The sequence below is a fragment of the Schistocerca americana genome, chromosome 5 (genome assembly GCF_021461395.2).
Source record: "Schistocerca americana isolate TAMUIC-IGC-003095 chromosome 5, iqSchAmer2.1, whole genome shotgun sequence".
NCBI classification, from domain to species: Eukaryota; Metazoa; Arthropoda; class Insecta; order Orthoptera; family Acrididae; genus Schistocerca; species Schistocerca americana.
Genome location: NC_060123.1, coordinates 388241693 through 388260335, shown reverse-complemented (window position 1 = coordinate 388260335; position 18643 = coordinate 388241693). Strand labels below are relative to the sequence as shown.

General features: G+C 43.5%; 1 protein-coding gene across 1 annotated transcript in view; it reads left to right on the top strand.

The window, feature by feature from the left end:
• LOC124615664 (farnesyl pyrophosphate synthase-like) overlaps positions 1-18643 on the top strand; it is a 260601-nt gene that overhangs the window by 191946 nt on the left and 50012 nt on the right. The window contains exon 5 of the mRNA XM_047143693.1: positions 6093-6248. Coding sequence (XP_046999649.1) covers positions 6093-6248 — 156 coding nt within the window. The remainder of the gene's footprint in view (positions 1-6092; positions 6249-18643) is intronic.

The window sequence follows — 18643 nt, the reverse complement described above, 5'->3', positions numbered from 1 at the left end:
AGATGTACCTCTGTTCTCTTTGACTCCAGACCACCTGACGTAACGCCTCGAGACTTTTTCCTTCGGGGAAGAGAGAGAGAGAGAGGGGGGGGGGGGGATGGCATGTTTACTTACCCCTAGGGCCAGAACACTGGAACAGTTCAGAGAACGCATCAGTCCTGCTGTGATGCCCATTGACAGGATGTTACTACACAAGAGAGGATCGAACTTTACTACAGCTAGGATGAGTGTTGCTTCACCAGAGGGGCACTTATAGGAACACCTGTAGAGTGAAAAATGCGAATTTGGTGGGGTTTCCGGTTCTATTCATGCATCAATCACATTTGAACATGTTGACACTGGAAAATATAGAGCTTTGAAAACGAATGAACCATTTATAGTAGCCCTGAAGATGTAGCTTGAAATGGACGTGAATGGAGGTAGGAAGAGGACGTGAATTTGGTAGAGGAAACGCCCCGATATTTGGCTTGAATGGAAAACAACGACAACCAAGCCAGGTGCGGGTTTTAGCTCAGTCCATCCAGAATACTAGTCGATTGACTTAATGAAAAGTCAGCTCCATCTTCTTCGATTAGAAAGGGAAAGAGATTACGTCAAAAATATCAAGTAAAATCAGTATTAGCGAAGGCAAAAGAAGAACTAGATGTTGGAAAGCGCAGCCCTTCTGCAAGGAAAATCCCACACAAGACGTTGGTGCGATCAGTTCTACAGCAGGAATATTATTTGAACGTTTGGAGCCCTTATAAGTAGGCATGACTACAGGTATCGAATTAATTCAGAAACGCGGCGCTATGATTCTTATAGGTCAGAATTACCCAACCAAAAGTATACCAGAGATGCTCGGGGAACTTCAGTCGGAATCTATGGAAGAAAGAAGACATAGGTGTCGGGAAACAATATTAGGTAAACTTAGAGAATATGTATCTGAGGTAGACAGTGTGTCCATTCTGCTGCCACTGTCAAGTATCTCGGGTACGGGTCATAAGAATAAGAGAAATTAGGCCGCGTACGGAGGCATATACAAGTCCTGTCACATTCCTCTCGTTCAACATGCGAATGCAGTAAAACAGAAACTCGCTAATACTGATACGTAGTCTCCTTCGCCAGGCATTGTACAATGAGTTGGTGCTGTAAAGCGGATCTATAGTTCGAATTAAATAACTTTGTGATTGAAATGTAGAAGTGGTGGAGGGGCGTCACAGCTGTGCGCGGCCAGCCGGTACGCGGAGGATCGGACATGTTTGCGCGACCTTGCGATGACAGACGCCTCACGGAAGACTCACCGTGTTTTGGTTCACTACTAGGTTTCCGTAGACATTCTCCAAGCGCCTATGAATATCTGTGATGCCCTGTTTTCCACTAAAAGAAACTCAATGACAGCTCTCTGCTTGGAACGCACCTCCGTTACAGATGCCATTTTGAAGGCTACTGCCGGCCGACGTGGCCGTGCGGTTAAAGGCGCTGCAGTCTGGAACCGCAAGACCGCTACGGTCGCAGGTTCGAGTCCTGCCTCGGGCATGGATGTTTGTGATGTCCTTAGGTTAGTTAGGTTTAACTAGTTCTAAGTTCTAGGGGACTAATGACCTCAGCAGTTGAGTCCCATAGTGCTCAGAGCCATTTTTTTGAAGGCTACTAAAGCGCCGCCACCTATCGGAACTTTAGAAAACTATAGGGGTTGAAGCGGGAGTGTGCCACGACGTCACACAACAAATTTCGCATTTTTTCAACCGAAACTGGCCGAGAAAAAGAAGTTGTGCATTACTTTTTGGGCGCCCCTCGTATAAAACAGAGGAAATACCTTCAAACTTCAAGAGATGTGAATACTAACGAGTAATCAGTTTAATAGCTTCTGGTTGAAAAATATTGGCACTAAATATTTACAGAATGGAAATGCTGGTAGAAGCCGACCTTGGGGAAGATCAGATCGGGATCTGGGAAGATTCAGGAATACGTGAGATGGGACTCGCCCCATGACTTATCGTAGAAGATAGGTTGTAGAAAGGCAAACCCTCGTTTATACCATTTGTAGATTTAGAGAAAGCTAATGACAATTTTGACTGGACTACAATGTTTGAATCTTTGAAGGTAGCAGCGATAAAATAAAAGGAGTGAAAGGTTATTTACAATTTTCACAGAAACCAAACTGCAGTTGTAAGAGCCAAAGAACATGAAAGGGAAGCAGTGGTTGTGAAGGGATTGACACAAGATTGTAGCCTACCTTTCATATTATTCAGTCTGTACATTGAACAACAATTCAAGCAAACCAAGGAGAAATTTAGAAAAGGAATTAAAGTTCAGGGGAAAAAATTAAATCTTTTGAGATTTGCGGATGACATCGTAATTCTGTCAGAGATGGAAAAGGACTTGGAAGAGCGTTTAAACTGAATGGATACTATCTCGAAAAGAGATTATAAGATAAATATCAACAAAAGTAAAACAGGGGCAATGAAATGTAGTCGAGTTAAATCAAACGATACTAAGGGAACCAGATCAGGAAATGAGACACTCGGGGTAGTACAGGAGCTTCGCAACTTGTGCAGCACTCTTACTGTTGATGGCGAAAGTAGAAAGGAATAAAATGCAGATTACCAATAATAAGAAAATAATTTCTAAAAAAAAAGAGAGAGTACTTGTTAACATTTAGCAAAAATTTAAGTGTCGGGAAATCTTTTCTCATGGTATATTGCGTACACCCTTGCACGGAAGTTAAACGGAGATGATAAGCTGTTCGCACGAGAAGCGAATAGAAGCACTTGAAATTTGGTGCAACAGAAGAATGCTATAGATTGTATTACTACATCGAATAATTAATGATGAGGTACTGAATCGAACGGGAGAAAAAAGAAATTTATGGCACAACTTGATTAAAAGTAGGAAACGGTTGATAGAACACATACTGAGGCATCAAGGGATCATCAGTTCCGTAAAGGAGGGGGGGGGGGGTGAGGGGTAAAAATTGTAGAGGACGATCTGAGCACGAATACAATAAGTAGATTCAAATGGTGTTGTTCAGAGAGAGGACACTTGCACATGATAGAATAGCTTTGAGTGGAGCATTAAACCAGTCTTTGGAGTGTTGACAACAACAACAGCGTTGTTTTTCATATGTAGAAATGGTATTTTCTGTACTGAAAACAAGCATGAATTCGCATGAAATGTTAATCAATATATCCCACATGCATAGAAATACTGGGGTATCGATGTGGTAGAGTTCGGTCTCTGTGTAGTACTTCCATTCCCTCACGGTGTGTCAAGAAGATCTCTCCACTTACGTTCCTGTCTCCGGGAACCATTACGGCAGTGGCAGGGAGAATGCGGGTCGCCAGCTGCGCAGTGTAAACAGTGGCAGCCCACATTCCCTCAATGTGCGCAGTTATCGCTGCACCACGCGACGCGGCCGTTGAGAACGCAGCGGCGCCAGCGGCTCAGTTGAGTCAGTTACTTCGGGGCCGCTCACCCGGTTTTTAGGAACCACCTGTGATCACACGAGTAACGGAATAGGCAGCCCAAGGCTCCAGACATCTGCGCAACATCTGAGAACTATGACCTGTATTCATTCTTTCGACTGGTTTGATGCCGCCTGCCATTAATTCTTTTCTTGTGGTAACCTCTTCATATCAGAGCGACACTTGCACCCAGCGTCCTCCGTTCAATACGATTCCTTGATGCCCCAGGACCCGCCCTGTCAATAGATCCCTTCTTATAGTCATGTTGTGCCATAAACTTCTTTGTGCCCATTTCGATTTACTACCTCTTCATCAGTTATTCGATCTATCCATCTAGCCTTCAGCATTCTTCTATGGCACCACATTTCCGAAGCATCTATTCTAGTCTCATCTGAGCCACTTATCGCCCATGTTTTACTTCTGTGCAAAGCTACCTCTTAACAAATACCTTTAGAAAGGACTTAATAACAGTTAAACTTATGTTAAGTGTTAGCAAACTCCTCTTTTTCAGAAATGCTCTTCCTGCTATTGCCAGTCGGCATTTTACATCCACTCTGCTTCGGCCGTTATCAGTTATTTTGCTGTCCAAATTGCGAAACTGCCCCATTCCCTAACCAAAATACGGTCAACATAGCCTGATTTAACTTGACTGCATTCCATTACCCTTGTTTTACTTTATCGATGTCCGTCTTTCAGCTGTCTGTAATGTTGAGAAACAGAAGATACCCCATGGCGGCAAGGCTTATAGTTCGAGGGTAGTTTTCCTTTGTAAATAATCATAATCACAGAGTCATATATCTCTGTACTGACCGCGTTGAATAACATTTTCAGCATCTTGTATACCTTCCACTAACTGTAAAGCAGTCCTTATATCATGCATAGGGACGATCACATAGGTGTCAACTGCCTTCTCTGGTGCTATTTTTACCTGTCCACTGCATTTATTGCAATTGGTCAAGGTATGATATATGACGCCGATAATGCAGACTGAACTAGAGAATTTCATCACGTCTCATATATAAGTTAGGAACAATTCTGGTGGGTCGTACAGAGAAGAGGAATTAACGTATAAGCTAAAGAGGAATTATCCTGCTGCCGGCCGATGTGGCCGTGCGATTAAAGGCGCTTCAGTCAGGAACCGCGTGACCGCTACGGTCGCAAGTTCGAATCCTGCCTCGGGCATGGATGTGTGTGATGTCCTTAGGTTAGTTAGGTTTAATTAGTTCTAAGTTCTAGGCGACTGATGACCTCAGAAGTTAAGTCGCATAGTGCTCAGAGCCAATTATCCTGCTGGAAGAGCACGTCACACTCTCCTTGCAGAAACGGCGATGGAATGGTCTGGATAATGTTTTGGGTGCATCTTCATTGTTCAGTGTTAGCTCAAGAAACATCGGAACTGTGCAATCTTTGTATCCTATAATACAATATGCCTCAAGCTGTCTGTTCAACGAATGACGCGGCACTCTCAAACGTCCGTCAATGAGAACAAAGCAGGTTCTTCGTCTCATTGCTAAAACTAATTTTACACCAGGAAACAGTGGCAGATATAGTCCGCTTAAACTCTGAGTGTGCCATAGATTCTAATTTGTTCCGCAGCTGTCATCCGATCAACAATGGCTGATAACAGGATATTCTCGCCCATCTTGCAGTCACTACGTCGTGTCCACCTCTAGCCAGAACGAACAACACCGTGCCCCTGTCTTAGTCCAACGACATCAATGCTGACACGCATGTCCTACGTGTAGGGAAATTCTTTAGGAGAACTGTCCAGCGTCGCGCATACCTGCAATACAAATTCGCTATAATTCAGTCAATTCTCCTACACCGACGTGGCATATCGACAGTGTTAACCAAAGTAGTATAATATCACTCTTTCAGTAAGTCAGATACGCTTGTTAATGACTCAGTGTGTATGCGGTATCAGTACTGTACACCAATTAACCGTGGTTTTTTTTGTTATTCATAGCATAAATTCCTTTTGCAGATATGCTGCTGACATGAATATATATACGGCCTTTTTTCTAAGAACCGGCCCGAATACCAGTTTACCTTGCTTTTTATTGACTTATTTCTTCTCGTAGATTGAGCATTCGGTTCCTGTTCTGTGACAATCCTTTAGCAACAAGTATGTGCTTTTATTTCCTATTGTTTGCTGTTTGTTTTCCTTGTATCGGGATTGTCGAGACCAATTTCAGTATCTCATTTTTGTCTCACACTTTCTCTTCAGTTTCCTCCCATTACAACTAAAAGACCATCAGCGTAAGTGACTGCTTTCGTAAGTAAGTGCGTGGGCAATAGCGTGGCTTGTAATGACAGATTCTTTAGATATATCAGCGAGCTTTTTAGTATAGTTGTCGATGTAGGTCCTGAACGACGGACATAATAGTTAAACAGCAATATTGTTTCGTGTTATACATTCTTCAAGTGACTTTTGCCAGAGACTGAAACTACACGGTATGTCAGCATGAACACTCTTCTTACTCCAACCAACGTTATTTATTAAAGAAGTTATCGAGTAGTTAAATATTTCTTCTCGAGACGTAATTGTAAAAATGGTCCACTTACGTTTCCTTTAAATCACGTTGTAGGCCTTTTGATCAGTATTTAGACGTCAGGATGAGTTGTCGTTGTGTGTTTTGGCTGCAGGTGAGCCACAAGGCGGTGATCGGCCAGTTGCTGGACATCGAGACGCGGAGGGACCGCTCGCTCAAGCTGTTCACCATGGACCGCTACTACCTCATCACCAAGTACAAGACTGCCTACCACACCTTCCAGATGCCCGTCTCACTGGCGCTCTACATGGTAAGTCCATTCTAACATCAGATCGCACGTACCGCTGCTTTTTATTCGCTAGAGATGTAAACTGCACAGGAAAATTATATATGAATGCTTGATGTCTGTTCTTTCGCACACGTCGGAAAGAACAGACGACACGCGGAATCCGCAGCTCTGGTACATGTTATGTAAATTGAAGGTGAAGGGGGGCGGGGGGGGGGGGGGTGGAGAAATGAAAGCGAAGGAAAAATTGATGTCAGCTGTATCGGAGCATTATACGGAATCAGCGGCGATGAGAGAAAAATATGTGCCCAACAATGATTCGAACCCAGGATCTCCTACTTCCTAGATAGCTACATTAAGCACTGCACCATCTGGACTCATTGTTCACCGTCACTGCGTAGGCTGTCCCGGAAAGCCTCTCGGCCGACCCACGCTCCCACCTACCACCATCTATCCGCAGTGCCCGTCCACGTTCTCCATGCTCGCTACTTTGAATTCCCGCAGAAGGCTGAACATAATTGTGCAACTGTAGTGAAGGTGCTGGACTCAATGCCCACTGAGAGGAATCAGTTATAAAGGGAGAACATTAATACAACCGACAAACTGCAGGGACTGATTCCTGACTGGAAATGGAGGAAAAAAATCTACATCTACATCTACATGGATATTCTGCAAGTCACATTCAAGTGCCTGGCAGAGGGTTCATCGAACCACCTTCACAATTCTCTATTATTCCAATCTCGTATTGCGCGCGGTAAGAATGAACACCTATATCTTTCCGTTCGAGCTCTGATTTCCCTTATTTTATCGTGATGATCGTGCCTCCCTATGTAGCTCGGTGTCAACAAAATATTTTCGCATTCGGAGGAGAAAGTTGGTGATTCGAATTTCGTCAGAAGATTCCGTCGCAACGAAAAACCCCTTTCTTTTAATGATTTCAAGCCCAAATCCTGTACCATTTCTGTGACACTCCCATATTTCGCGATAATACAAAACGTGCTGCCTTTCTTTGAACTTTTTCGATGTACTCCGTCAGTCCTATCTCATAAGGATCCCACATCGCGCAGCAGTTTTCTAAAAGAGGATGGACAAGCGTGGTGTAGGCAGTCTCCTTAGTAGGTCTGTTACATTTTCTAAGTGTCCTGCCAATAAAACGCAGTCTTTGGTTAGCCTTCCCCACAAAATTTTCTATGTGTTCCTTCCAATTTAAGTTATTCGTAATTGTAATAGCCAGGTATTTAGTTGACTTTACGGCCCTTAGATTTGATTGATTTATTTTGTTACCGAAGTTGGATGGATTCCTTTTAGCACTCATGTGGATGACCTATACTTCACTCTTACTTAGGTTCAATTGTCAATTTTCGCACCGTACAGATATCTCTTCTAAATCGTTTTGCAATTTGTTTTGATCTTCTGATGCCTTTATTAGTGGATAAACGACAGCGTCATCTGCAAACAACCGAAGACGGCTGCTCAGATTGTCTCCCAAATCGTTTATATAGATAAGGAACAGCAAAGGGCCTATAACACTACCTTGGGGATCCTATGAACTCGTGTCCTGAAATGCGTCACTGCCACGGTACATGGCGCTGACGAATAAATATTCCTCTTACCACGTGCCGTGTGTTCCTTGTCTGTTGCAGGCTATGTTATTGACGCAGCTTACTGTAAGCAACAGAATGATCCGGTATTCAAATAGAAAAGAAGTCGAGATGGTGTTTGTGTGCGGTCATGCTGATGGAAACGGTCGAGGGGCAGCACGGCTGTCCCTAAACAAGTACCCCCACAGACAACAAGCACATCACAGTACATTACAAGCCCTTTTTGTACGCTTGAGTGATAATGGGTCCTTTCAGACAGGCGGCGGATTGTGGGTACAGCAGATTTGGAGACAGGGTTGCTATGATATTCAGACAAACCCTAGTACAAGTTCCCGGCAAGTGGCCCCCAACACGGTGTAAACCAAAGTATGATCGTGTACCCTGCATGACAACCGCTACTATGGAGGTCACTTTGAACGTCTGTTGTGACATGGATACGATGTACCTGTGTACCGTGTTTCGAGACGATTTTTCGTCGTTGTACGCGCATACCGTCCATTTCCGGACACACGTTCACATGACCTTTTTTCCTCCATTTCAATTCAAGAATCCGTCCCCGTAGTTTGTCAGTTTTATTAATGTTTACCCTGTAGATGAATGCGGATAGGTGGCGCTAGGTGGGAATGCGGGTAGAACGAGAGGCGTGAGGGACAGTCGGCGCAATCACGATGAACAAACACTGTGTCTGGGCGGCGCAGTGGTTAACGCAACTTCCTGGTAGGGGGAAATACCGGCCCAGCACACGTTTTCATTCCGCATAATGTCCCGATGTAGCTGACATCAATAGTTCCTTCACTTTCTTTCGATCTCCCCCACTCCACTTTCATTTTACATAATATGCACAGGAAAAGTTTTGCACTACTTTTTATTTTAATTTTTTGGCCGGAAATCTGCACCCTCAATACAGATGAGTAGAGCCATTGTGTATATTCAGGTAGACCTCCCCCATGTACGACGGCCGGGAAAGGAGATGTCTTCCTGCTGGGCACTAGGACATACGAGTAGTAAGGGAAGCGAAATGGGGGATTTTGTAGCAAAGAAAGTGCATTGTGATACTCAGTCAGTGCAGCGTGTCATCTCACTAGATGCTATCACCTCGCTGGTGAGGCACAGTCGTGCGTGGATGTGAAGAAAAGTGGCTGTAAGTGACGGACAATCAGCTGCACGTACTGAAATCAGCAACGCGGCCGTGGCGCACCTCCTTTCAGCCACAGCGACGGGATGAGGTCCATCTCACTCGTCTTCTCATAGGACACTGCCCTTTTACTCACGGCTTCTTGCACCAGCGAAACGACCCTCCAATGTATGGTGCTTGTGACATGGAGATCACGATATGCCACATTTTAGTAGACTCTGACCAGAGGGCAGCAGCTCATTTGTTAACAGGTTTGTCTTCTATTTTAACTGACAATGACACGAATGTGGTACGACTTTCAAAGTTTCGTGAAATGCCTCAACTGTTCCTTAAAATTTTAGGGAGAAATTTTTAATACGTTATTAGGATGGCTGGTTCATGTACTTTTTTATTCATCAGTCAATCACATTTACTTCTGTTTCAATTGCCAGTTTTAGAACATCTGCCAACCTTAGCGCTGTCGTAATGGATGTGAGCTGGTGTGAATGTGCAGATGATCCTGAGTGAGGTTGGAAAGGAGCGCGTGTATTTCTGTCAACATATTCCGAAGGGTTATCTCAACCTTAGACCGCGTCCTCATTGTCCCTTTGAGGCAAAATGGGTTGTGACCATGGGAAATTGTCTACTGAAATGGCGACACACTTGAACATTCATCCGCTATCATGAGAAAAAACAGATATGCCTGCTTCCTGCAATTTTTGATCAGTAGTTACCCTGATAAGAAATAACAAGACTGTGTAGACACTGGGCACTATGCAACACAACCGTCTCCAAACGGTAACAAGTTAGCCTAAAAAATTTCGAGACTGGATTAATAAAAATTAGAGATACATCAAGGTGGCAGTGTTTTTAATGCTTCAGGTGTTCTACATAGCCTCGCCCCATTTGAGTACAATGCACGGAACGTTTCTACAACAATGTGAAGCTGTTACAGAAATCCTCCTTTGGGATGTTGTTCATCTCACGCGTCACATTTGCTTGAATGCCGGTTATACCGTCAAAGCGTTGATCCTTCGTTTGAACTTCTGCACTTTGTCGCTTTGTGATTTGATAACACCAATTCTCGCATTCAGTCAAGTCGCGGGAGATGTCCACACGTCGTTGGTTTTGCTCGGGAATCAAAAAGCACAGAACAAACTACATTCTACAGAATATTCTCTCTTGAACACTTGATTCAGTGACTTTGCTCCAGTGCGAATTGTGATGCGACAACGCTGACAACCTACCGGTACATTCGCACGCCCACTACTCAACACTGCCTGCTCCCAACTGACTGTTCGAATGCTCATCTCTTGTGTACAGTTGTTAGTTCAAGCTGCCACCGTAGTTACTGCTGTGATGTCGCTTATACGCCAGGAATAAAATAAGTCGCGGAACTTTATGGGCGAATGGCGTATATTGGCCTCTAATCTTCCTTTACGAGCAACGATACACCCCCCCCCCACCTCCCCAGCACAGTGGCGTGCGAAGAAGGTGGGCAAGGGAGAACATGTGGAATAGAACCTCCATCAACGGCATCGGGATCTCTTTAACGACGAGTGCAGATTTGTCTGACGCCTGGTGATCGTTGTCGAAGAGTGTGAAGGCAGCCAGGTACCAATGCGCAACTCAGACATGCAATCTCAAGGATCGGGAGGGACTGGGTCTGTCATCCACTGGTATGATATCATGTGCGAATGTCGGACCACTCTAATTACTATTGAGGTTTAATCTGAGGGCTGTACAGTACTGGGACAGCAACTACAACATACACTCAAGATCGACAGTCAACTACTCGGCAGTGCGTCGGACTTTCAAGACGATAATGTACTAACACAATGCACCCACCTCGTGAACACCTTTATCTGTGAGGTAGGAATCAACCAAATGGAATAGTCTGCGGTATCTGTTGACATCAACTCGATTAAGAATGCTTGGCATCAGTCGAAACCGGTAGTCTCAGAAACTCTCCTGCACAGTGGATAATCTCAGAGGGCCAAAGTCGAAGAGTGAGACAGTCTTGAGCATCAAATTCTCTAACCAAAGCAGGATCCAACATTGTTACAGTGAACTTGTTGGAGCGATTCGGGATCGAATGTTACACAACAACATATTTTGATTCCACAAATGTGCACTTGCGGACGGACTACTTTTACTTTGCTCATGGTTTTACATTTATTTCATAGCAAAGTCAATTTTTGACTCATAAACTGTATTATTCAATTGCCTTATCTCCTTCCACCCAAGCCCACACATGTTCGCAGGTGTACAGGCGGTGCTAAACTTTTTTTGAGCTGTTTAGTTTGAAAGACCTGTGGTTCCTTGTTGACTCCTGAAAGTAATTTATCTGAGGGGTTCGAGATGTTCCTAATCTAATTACTCTGGAAGATATTTATTTTAATTTTTGGATTTCATTGTGGATGTTAATTACTGTAAATTTCAAATTTGAAACAATGTTAATGAATCAAAAAATTAGTTGTTACTATGGCTTTTTTTGAGTCATTATGTCCGTCCCCGGTAGCTGAGAGGTCTTTCTCCGCCTGGGGACTGGATGTTGTGCTGTCTTCATCATTATTTCATCCACGCCGGCACGGTAGCTCAGCGTGTTCGGTCAGAGAGCTGGTTGGCCTCTGTAATAAAAAAACTGAGTGGAAGGATCAACAAACGAACTTGAACGGATGTCATGTGACGTCCTCAACGACCAAACACAACGATCAACAACGAACAAAAAGAGAAAAAAAAGTGGTCAGCACGACAGAATGTCAATCCTAAGGTCTCGGGTTCGATTCCCGGCTGGGTCGGAGATTTTCTCCGCTCAGGGACTAGGTGTTGTGTTGTCCTAATCATCAACATTTCGCCCCCATCAACGCTTAAGTCGCCCAAGTGGCGTCAACTCGAAAGACTTGCACCTGGCGAATGGTCTACCCGACGGGAGGCTCTAGTCACACGACATTTCCATTTTTACTGAGTCAGTATAAAAAATGCTCGTAGCAAGGCAACGTAATTTTATCCAGTGAAAGACTCCCGTTTCTCTAACTTATTTACGAATTTTTATACCAATAATTGGTCGATCCTCAGTTTCAATGAGCGCCTTTTTAAGCACAACGTTTTTCGTCCGTTGCTACCAAAAGATCTCTCCTTCTGTCATTGTTCCAGCACAGATACATTAGTGGTTTTTTCTTATATGCTGTTTTTTATAAACAATAAAGTTATAAGGTTGGTTTGATGCACCTTTCAAGTTTTGCGCAACTACCCTCTTCATTCTAGCATAATTGCTGCATTCCATATTATCGAGGATATCTAGGCTCGCCTCTCCGATTCCTTCCCTCCATCATGCCTTGCACTATAGATTCCACCAACAACTCATCTCGTAGTGTGTGCACATCCACTCTCTATTTTCTTTCCAGTGCGTCCTTTATTAGACAATTTTTCTCGTTAATTCGTTGCAGGGTGTATTCATTTCTTCCTTGATCAAATCATCTGATGTTCGACAGTCTCTTGTAATACCATACTTCAGTTATTTTCTTATATATATTCATGAGAAAGGCAATCCTGCCGGAGGCAAGGAAGATGCTCCTACAAGGTGGAAAGAGTACCGCGAAAAACTGTATACATTTCCTGTTTTCTACTGCTTCCTTGACTGCAGGAAATACTCTGCGTTGTCTGGAAAATGTTCTGGCAGGTTCCTGCAAAGTTCGGTGTTCTACCACACTTGATAGCATTGATCAGAAGCCCATACGCCGGCCGCTGTGGCCGAGCGGTTCTAGGCGCTTCAGTCCGGAACCGCGCTGCTGCTACGATCACAGGTTCGAATCCTGCCTCGGGCATGAATGTGTGTGATGTCCTTAGATTGGTTAGGTTTAAGTAGTTCTAAATCTAGGGGACTGAAGACCTCCGATGTTAAGTCCCATAGTGCTCAGAGCCATTTGAACCATTTTTGAAGAAGTCCATACAGTGATCACCTCGCAGCTGTGAAGACGAGTGGTGGCACGTCAGCTTTATTCAATTTATCAAAAAGCATCAGACAGGGTTCTGTCATATCCCCCCTCCTATACAACATCTAAGCCTAACATGTCATTAGGAAAGCTCTTGATGACTGAATAAAGACATCTCAATTGATGGAAGATCCATTAACAGCGTCCGATTTGCTGATAACATCGTGTCTATAGGCGGTAGCGAAGATGAAATTGCTGATCTGCTAACGAAAGTAGAGCACCTTAGTGGAGCTGGAGGTCTGTATTCATTGATCTCTTTTGGGTCAACCGTCTGTGACACGGGAAGTTTGGACAGGTCACACTAGGGCCAGTGGCTTTCAAATGGTTCAAATGGCTCTGAGCACTATGGGACTTAACATCTGAGGTCATCAGTCCCCTAGAACTTAGAACTACTTAAACCTAACTAATCTAAGGACATCACACACATCCAAGCCAGATGCAGGATTCGAACTTGCGACCGTATCAGTCGCGCGGTTCCGGACTGAAGCGCCTAGGATCGCTCGGCCACCGCGGCCGGCCGAGTGGCTTTGAAGAAGCTCATCAAGTTTTCGTAGAACAGGACGATAACGAACAGCACAAAGATCCGGCTTGTGGAACCACTCGTATTTTCCGTCTTCTTTCACGAGTGCGAAACATGCACACTTAAAGCCAGGGACAAGCAGCTTGTCGATGCAGGCGAGCTCTGCTGCGGGCGTAGAATGCTGCGTGTAAAATGGATCGAAAGAAGAACGAATATGTCCGTTACTGAGCAACACAGTATCTCCAGCCGACTTTCTTCTCGTGTCAACCAAAAAACTCTCCAGTTCTTTGGGAATATTGTGAGAAGTGATGGAGAAAATGTAGAAAAAAATAATCACCGAAGGAGAGAGCGAGGGCAAAAGACTGACGGGGAGAGCAGCGATCGGATGGATAAATCAAATGAAGAAGATCTCTGGTCTGGCCTCGTCAGGAAGCTCTAAGAGAGGGTTAACCGCCCAGGGTAAAAGCGCTTCGTTCATGGGGTCACGACGCCCAGCAATGAGAATAGTGACTTGTGATGGTGGTTTTCATTTCAGTACTGTATAGCTTTCAAGTACATTGACTGGTCAGGCGAGCAGTAGAGAGTCAGGTCGGGATTACGAAGTTGTGGTTCGTATCACAACATGTACTGCAATTCAGATTGACTGAATTCGCTATAATTCGTCATTCTTGCAGAATGTTCCGTTCCGACATTTCTTCCTAGAAGAAGGCCTCAGTGAGAAGTCCGAAACGTCGGATAGGATAATTCTGAAAGAATGATGCGGTGCATATGTCCAAGAGCTATTAATATTTTATTTCCACTTTTATTGTTGTGGTCAGTTGCATGTAAACTGTTTGCACCTTGATATAGATACGCCTCTTTTACAAACACACGTTTATCTTCCATTCAGTTGACACACGTCGGTCGGGCTTATCAGCCAACTACAGAATCAACAGGAATAACGTAAACTGTAAACGATGCTGAGTTATTTCTCTCAATCCAGCGAAACATATTCTACAGCAGAGTATCCACAATCTAAATGCATGTTTTTGTTGTAAGTGCGTCGGCCAGGTCTTTGATAAACATATTTTTAAAACCGATTGGAGACGGACGCTAGATACATTTTATTTGATTGGTTTCTTGGTACTTAAATTTTCGCAAGACTCGACTTTGTAAGTTTGACTTTGCATTGCCATCGCGAAAAGTTTGCTTCGTTTAACAACTTTCATGAAATTCCATCTATGCACTGGGATGCATATTTGTTTTTCAGAACCCGTACATTCTCTCAGCATTTTCCATCTCTGATGGATGAGGTGGTAGGAGAAATTTTAGTAAATTGAGAGCATGAGCCCAAGCCTTGTTTAAGTTGAAACCTCCGTCTCGTAATATTTGGTTTTCCCACATTTTTGTTTCGATAGATGAAATACATGCGGACTCCAAACGCCTGGGATAGCATAATTAAGGAGTCTATCGAAATGAAGTCGTCGGAAAATCTAATAAACCGCGACGGAAGTTTCAATTTAAACAGGGCTTGAGGTCCAGCGCTGAATGTATTACGATCTCACCGGCCATGTCCTGCACCAGAGCTGAAAAACGTCTACATTTACACCTACATCAACATGGATACTCCGCAAATCATGGAAAAGTGCCTGGTAGAAGGTTCATCGAACCACCTTCACAAGAATTCTCTATTATTCCACTCTCGAATAGCGCGCGGAAAAAACGAACACGTATATATTTCCTTGGAAGCTTATTTTATTATGATGATCGTTTCTCCCAATGTAAGTCGGCGTCGACAAAATATTTTCGCATTCGGAGGAGAAAGTTGCTGATTGAAATTTCGTGAGAAGATCCCGCCGCAACGAAAAACGCCTTTGTTTCAATGATATCCACCCCAAATCCTGAGTCATGTCCGTGACACTGTCTCCCCTATTTCTCAATAATACAAAATGTCTGCCCTTCTTTGAGCTTTCTCGATGTACTCCGGGAATCCTATCTAGTGAAGATCCCACACAGCGCAGCAGTACTCCAAAAGAGAACGGACAAGCGTAGTGTAGGCAGTCCCTTTAGTAGATCTGTAACATCATCTAAATGTTCTGCCAATAAATCGCAGTCTTTTGCTCGCCTTCCGCACAACATTTTCTATGCGTTCTTTCCAAATTTAAGTTGTTCGTAATTATAATTCCTAGGTATTTAGCTGAATTTACGGCCTTTAGATTTGATTGATTTATTTTGTAACCGAAGTTTGACGGATTCCTTTTAACACTCATGCGAATGACCTATACTTTTCTCTTATTTAGGTTCAATTGTCAATTTTCGCACCATACAGATATCTCTTCTAACTCGTTTTACAATTTGTTTTGATCTTATGATGACTTTACTACAGGATAAACGACAGCATCATGTGCAAACAACCTAAGACGGCTGATCAGATTGTCTCCTAAATCGTTTATGTAGATAAGGACCACCAGAGGGCCTATAACACTACCTTGGGGAATGCCATGAATCACTTCTGTTTTCCTCGATGACTTTCCGACAGTTACGAAGAACTGTAACATTTCTGACACAAAATCACGAATCCTAATCACTGCTGCTTATCTGCGTTAATAATATGGGCCTGTAATTGAGTGGATTACTCTTATTGTCTTTCTTGAATATTGGTGTGACTGTGTTACTTTCCAGTCTTTGGGCACGGATCATCTGTCGAGCGACTGGTTGTTTGTTATTGTTAAGTATGGAGCTATTGCATCAGTATACTCTAAAAGGAACCTAATTGGTATACAGTCTGGACCGAAAGACGTGCATTTGCTAAGTGATTTATGTTGCTACATTACTCCGAGGATATTTACTTCTAAGTTACTCATGTTGGCAGCTGTTCATGATTCGAATTCTCGAATATTTACTTCGTCTTCTTTGGTAAAAAAAATTCGGAAGACTGTGTTTAGTAACTCTGCTGTAGCAGCACTGACATTGATGGTATTTCCATGGTCATCGCACAGAGAAGGCATTGACTGAGTCTTGCAGCTACATAATTCACAGACGACCAGAGTCTCTTTGGATTTTCTGCCAAGCTTCGAGACAATATTCCGTTGTGGAAACTATTATAAGCATCTCGTTTTGAAGTCCGCGCTAAATTTCGAGCTTCTGAAAGGATCGCTTATCTTGGGGATTTTGCTTTCGTTTAAATTTGGCAAGCTTTTTTCGTTGTTTCTGCAACAGTGTTCTGACCCGTTTTGAGTACCAAGGGGGATCAGCTCCGTCGTTTGTTAATTTATTTGGCGTAAATCTCTCAACTGCAGTCGATACTGTTTCTCTGAATTTAAACCACATCTGGTCTACACTTACACTGTTATTTGGTTGGAGTGGAGGTTGTCCCTCATGTAGGCGTATAGCGAATTTTTATCTGCTCTTTTGAAACGGTATATTTTTCTTTTAATTTTGGAGAATTTGACAGTTACGGTATCCAGTCTCGCTACGACAACCCTGTTTACACTAACACCCTTATTCGTTTTGATGCTCGTTATTAGCTCAGGATCATTTGTTGCTAAGAGGTCAGGTGTGTTTTCACAACCGTTTACTATTCGAGTGGGCTCATGAATTAACTGCTCGAAATAATTTTCAGAGAATGCGTTTAGCATAATTTCGGATGATGTTTTATGGGTACCTCCGGATTTAAACATGTATTTTCGCCAACATATCGAGGGGAAACTGAAGTCACCACCAACTATAACTGTATTAGGCGGGTACGAGTTTAAAATTAGACTAAAGTTTTCTTTCAACCTTTCAGCAACTCTGTCATCTGAGAGTAAAATGATCCACTGATCGTTTTGTTCCAGTGGCCAAGAACGACCTCTACTCATAATAATTCACAGGAACTATCTACTACAATTTCGCTACAAGGTAAACTACTTCTTACAGAAAAAAACACCACACTGAGAGTGCGTTTCACGGAATATTAGTGCAGGCTCTGACAAACAAATGAGCTTCAAAGAACATAGCCGGTATCGGGATTCGAAGTCGGCAAAAACAAGCAGCGCTATGCTGACAGTACTTCAATCTATACCATATCGCATTGCCTGTGTAGTTAAGAACGATGTAATGTTCCGTCAGAACATGCATGCATATCCGAAGGAAAGGGGCTGCGGTAACTACAGCCGTTATGAAATCCATGAAACGTATTTGCAGTTGCGAATACGAACAACCATCAGCTGTGTAAGGGAATGGCGACTGTGAAAATTTGTACCGGACCGCGACTCGAACCCGCATTTCCCGTATTACGCTTTTGGCTATTTGTGTACAACTCATGTACAGACTCAAATTTGCATATGTCGTCATTTCTGCATCGCAACCTGTACTCGTACACATATTATGTAATTTTCGTACAGGGGAGGACATTCTAATTGAAAGTAGCGCCTGCTATCGACGGATAAAACGAAGTGCCTGTGTTGTTAAGAAGAACGATGTACTGTTCCTTGGGACGTGCATGCATGTCAGAAGGAAGAGGCGCTGCGGCGACTACAGCTCTTATGAAATACGTGAAATGTATTCGCAGGTGCGGATACGAACAACCATCAGCTGTGTAAGTGAATGACAACAGTACAGATTTGTGCCAGACCGAAGGAACACCGCATGGTTCTTCTCGTAACAACACAGGCCCTGCTGCAACATCGTACCTATCCTTCGATATCAGGCATCGATTATTACGTAATGTGTTTTCGAGTACATCTATCTACATCTACATCTATACTCCGCGAGCCACCTTACGGTGTGTGGCGGAGGGTACTTATTGTACCACTATCTGATCCCCCCTTCCCTGTTCCATTCACGAATTGTGCGTGGGAAGAACGACTGCTTGTAAGTCTCCGTATTTGCTCTAATTTATCGGATCTTTTCGTTGTGATCATTACGCGAGATATATGTGGGCGGTAGTAATATGTTGCCCATCTCTTCCCGGAATGTGCTCTCTCGTAATTTCGATAATAAACCTCTCCGTATTGCGTAACGCCTTTCTTGAAGTGTCCGCCACTGGAGCTTGTTCAGCATCTCCGTAACGCTCTCGCGCTGACTAAATGTCCCCATGACGAATCGCGCTGCTTTTCGCTGGATCATGTCTATCTCTTCTATTAATCCAACCTGGTAAGGGTCCCATACTGATGAGCAATACTCAAGAATCGGACGAACAAGCGTTTTGTAAGCTACTTCTTTCGTCG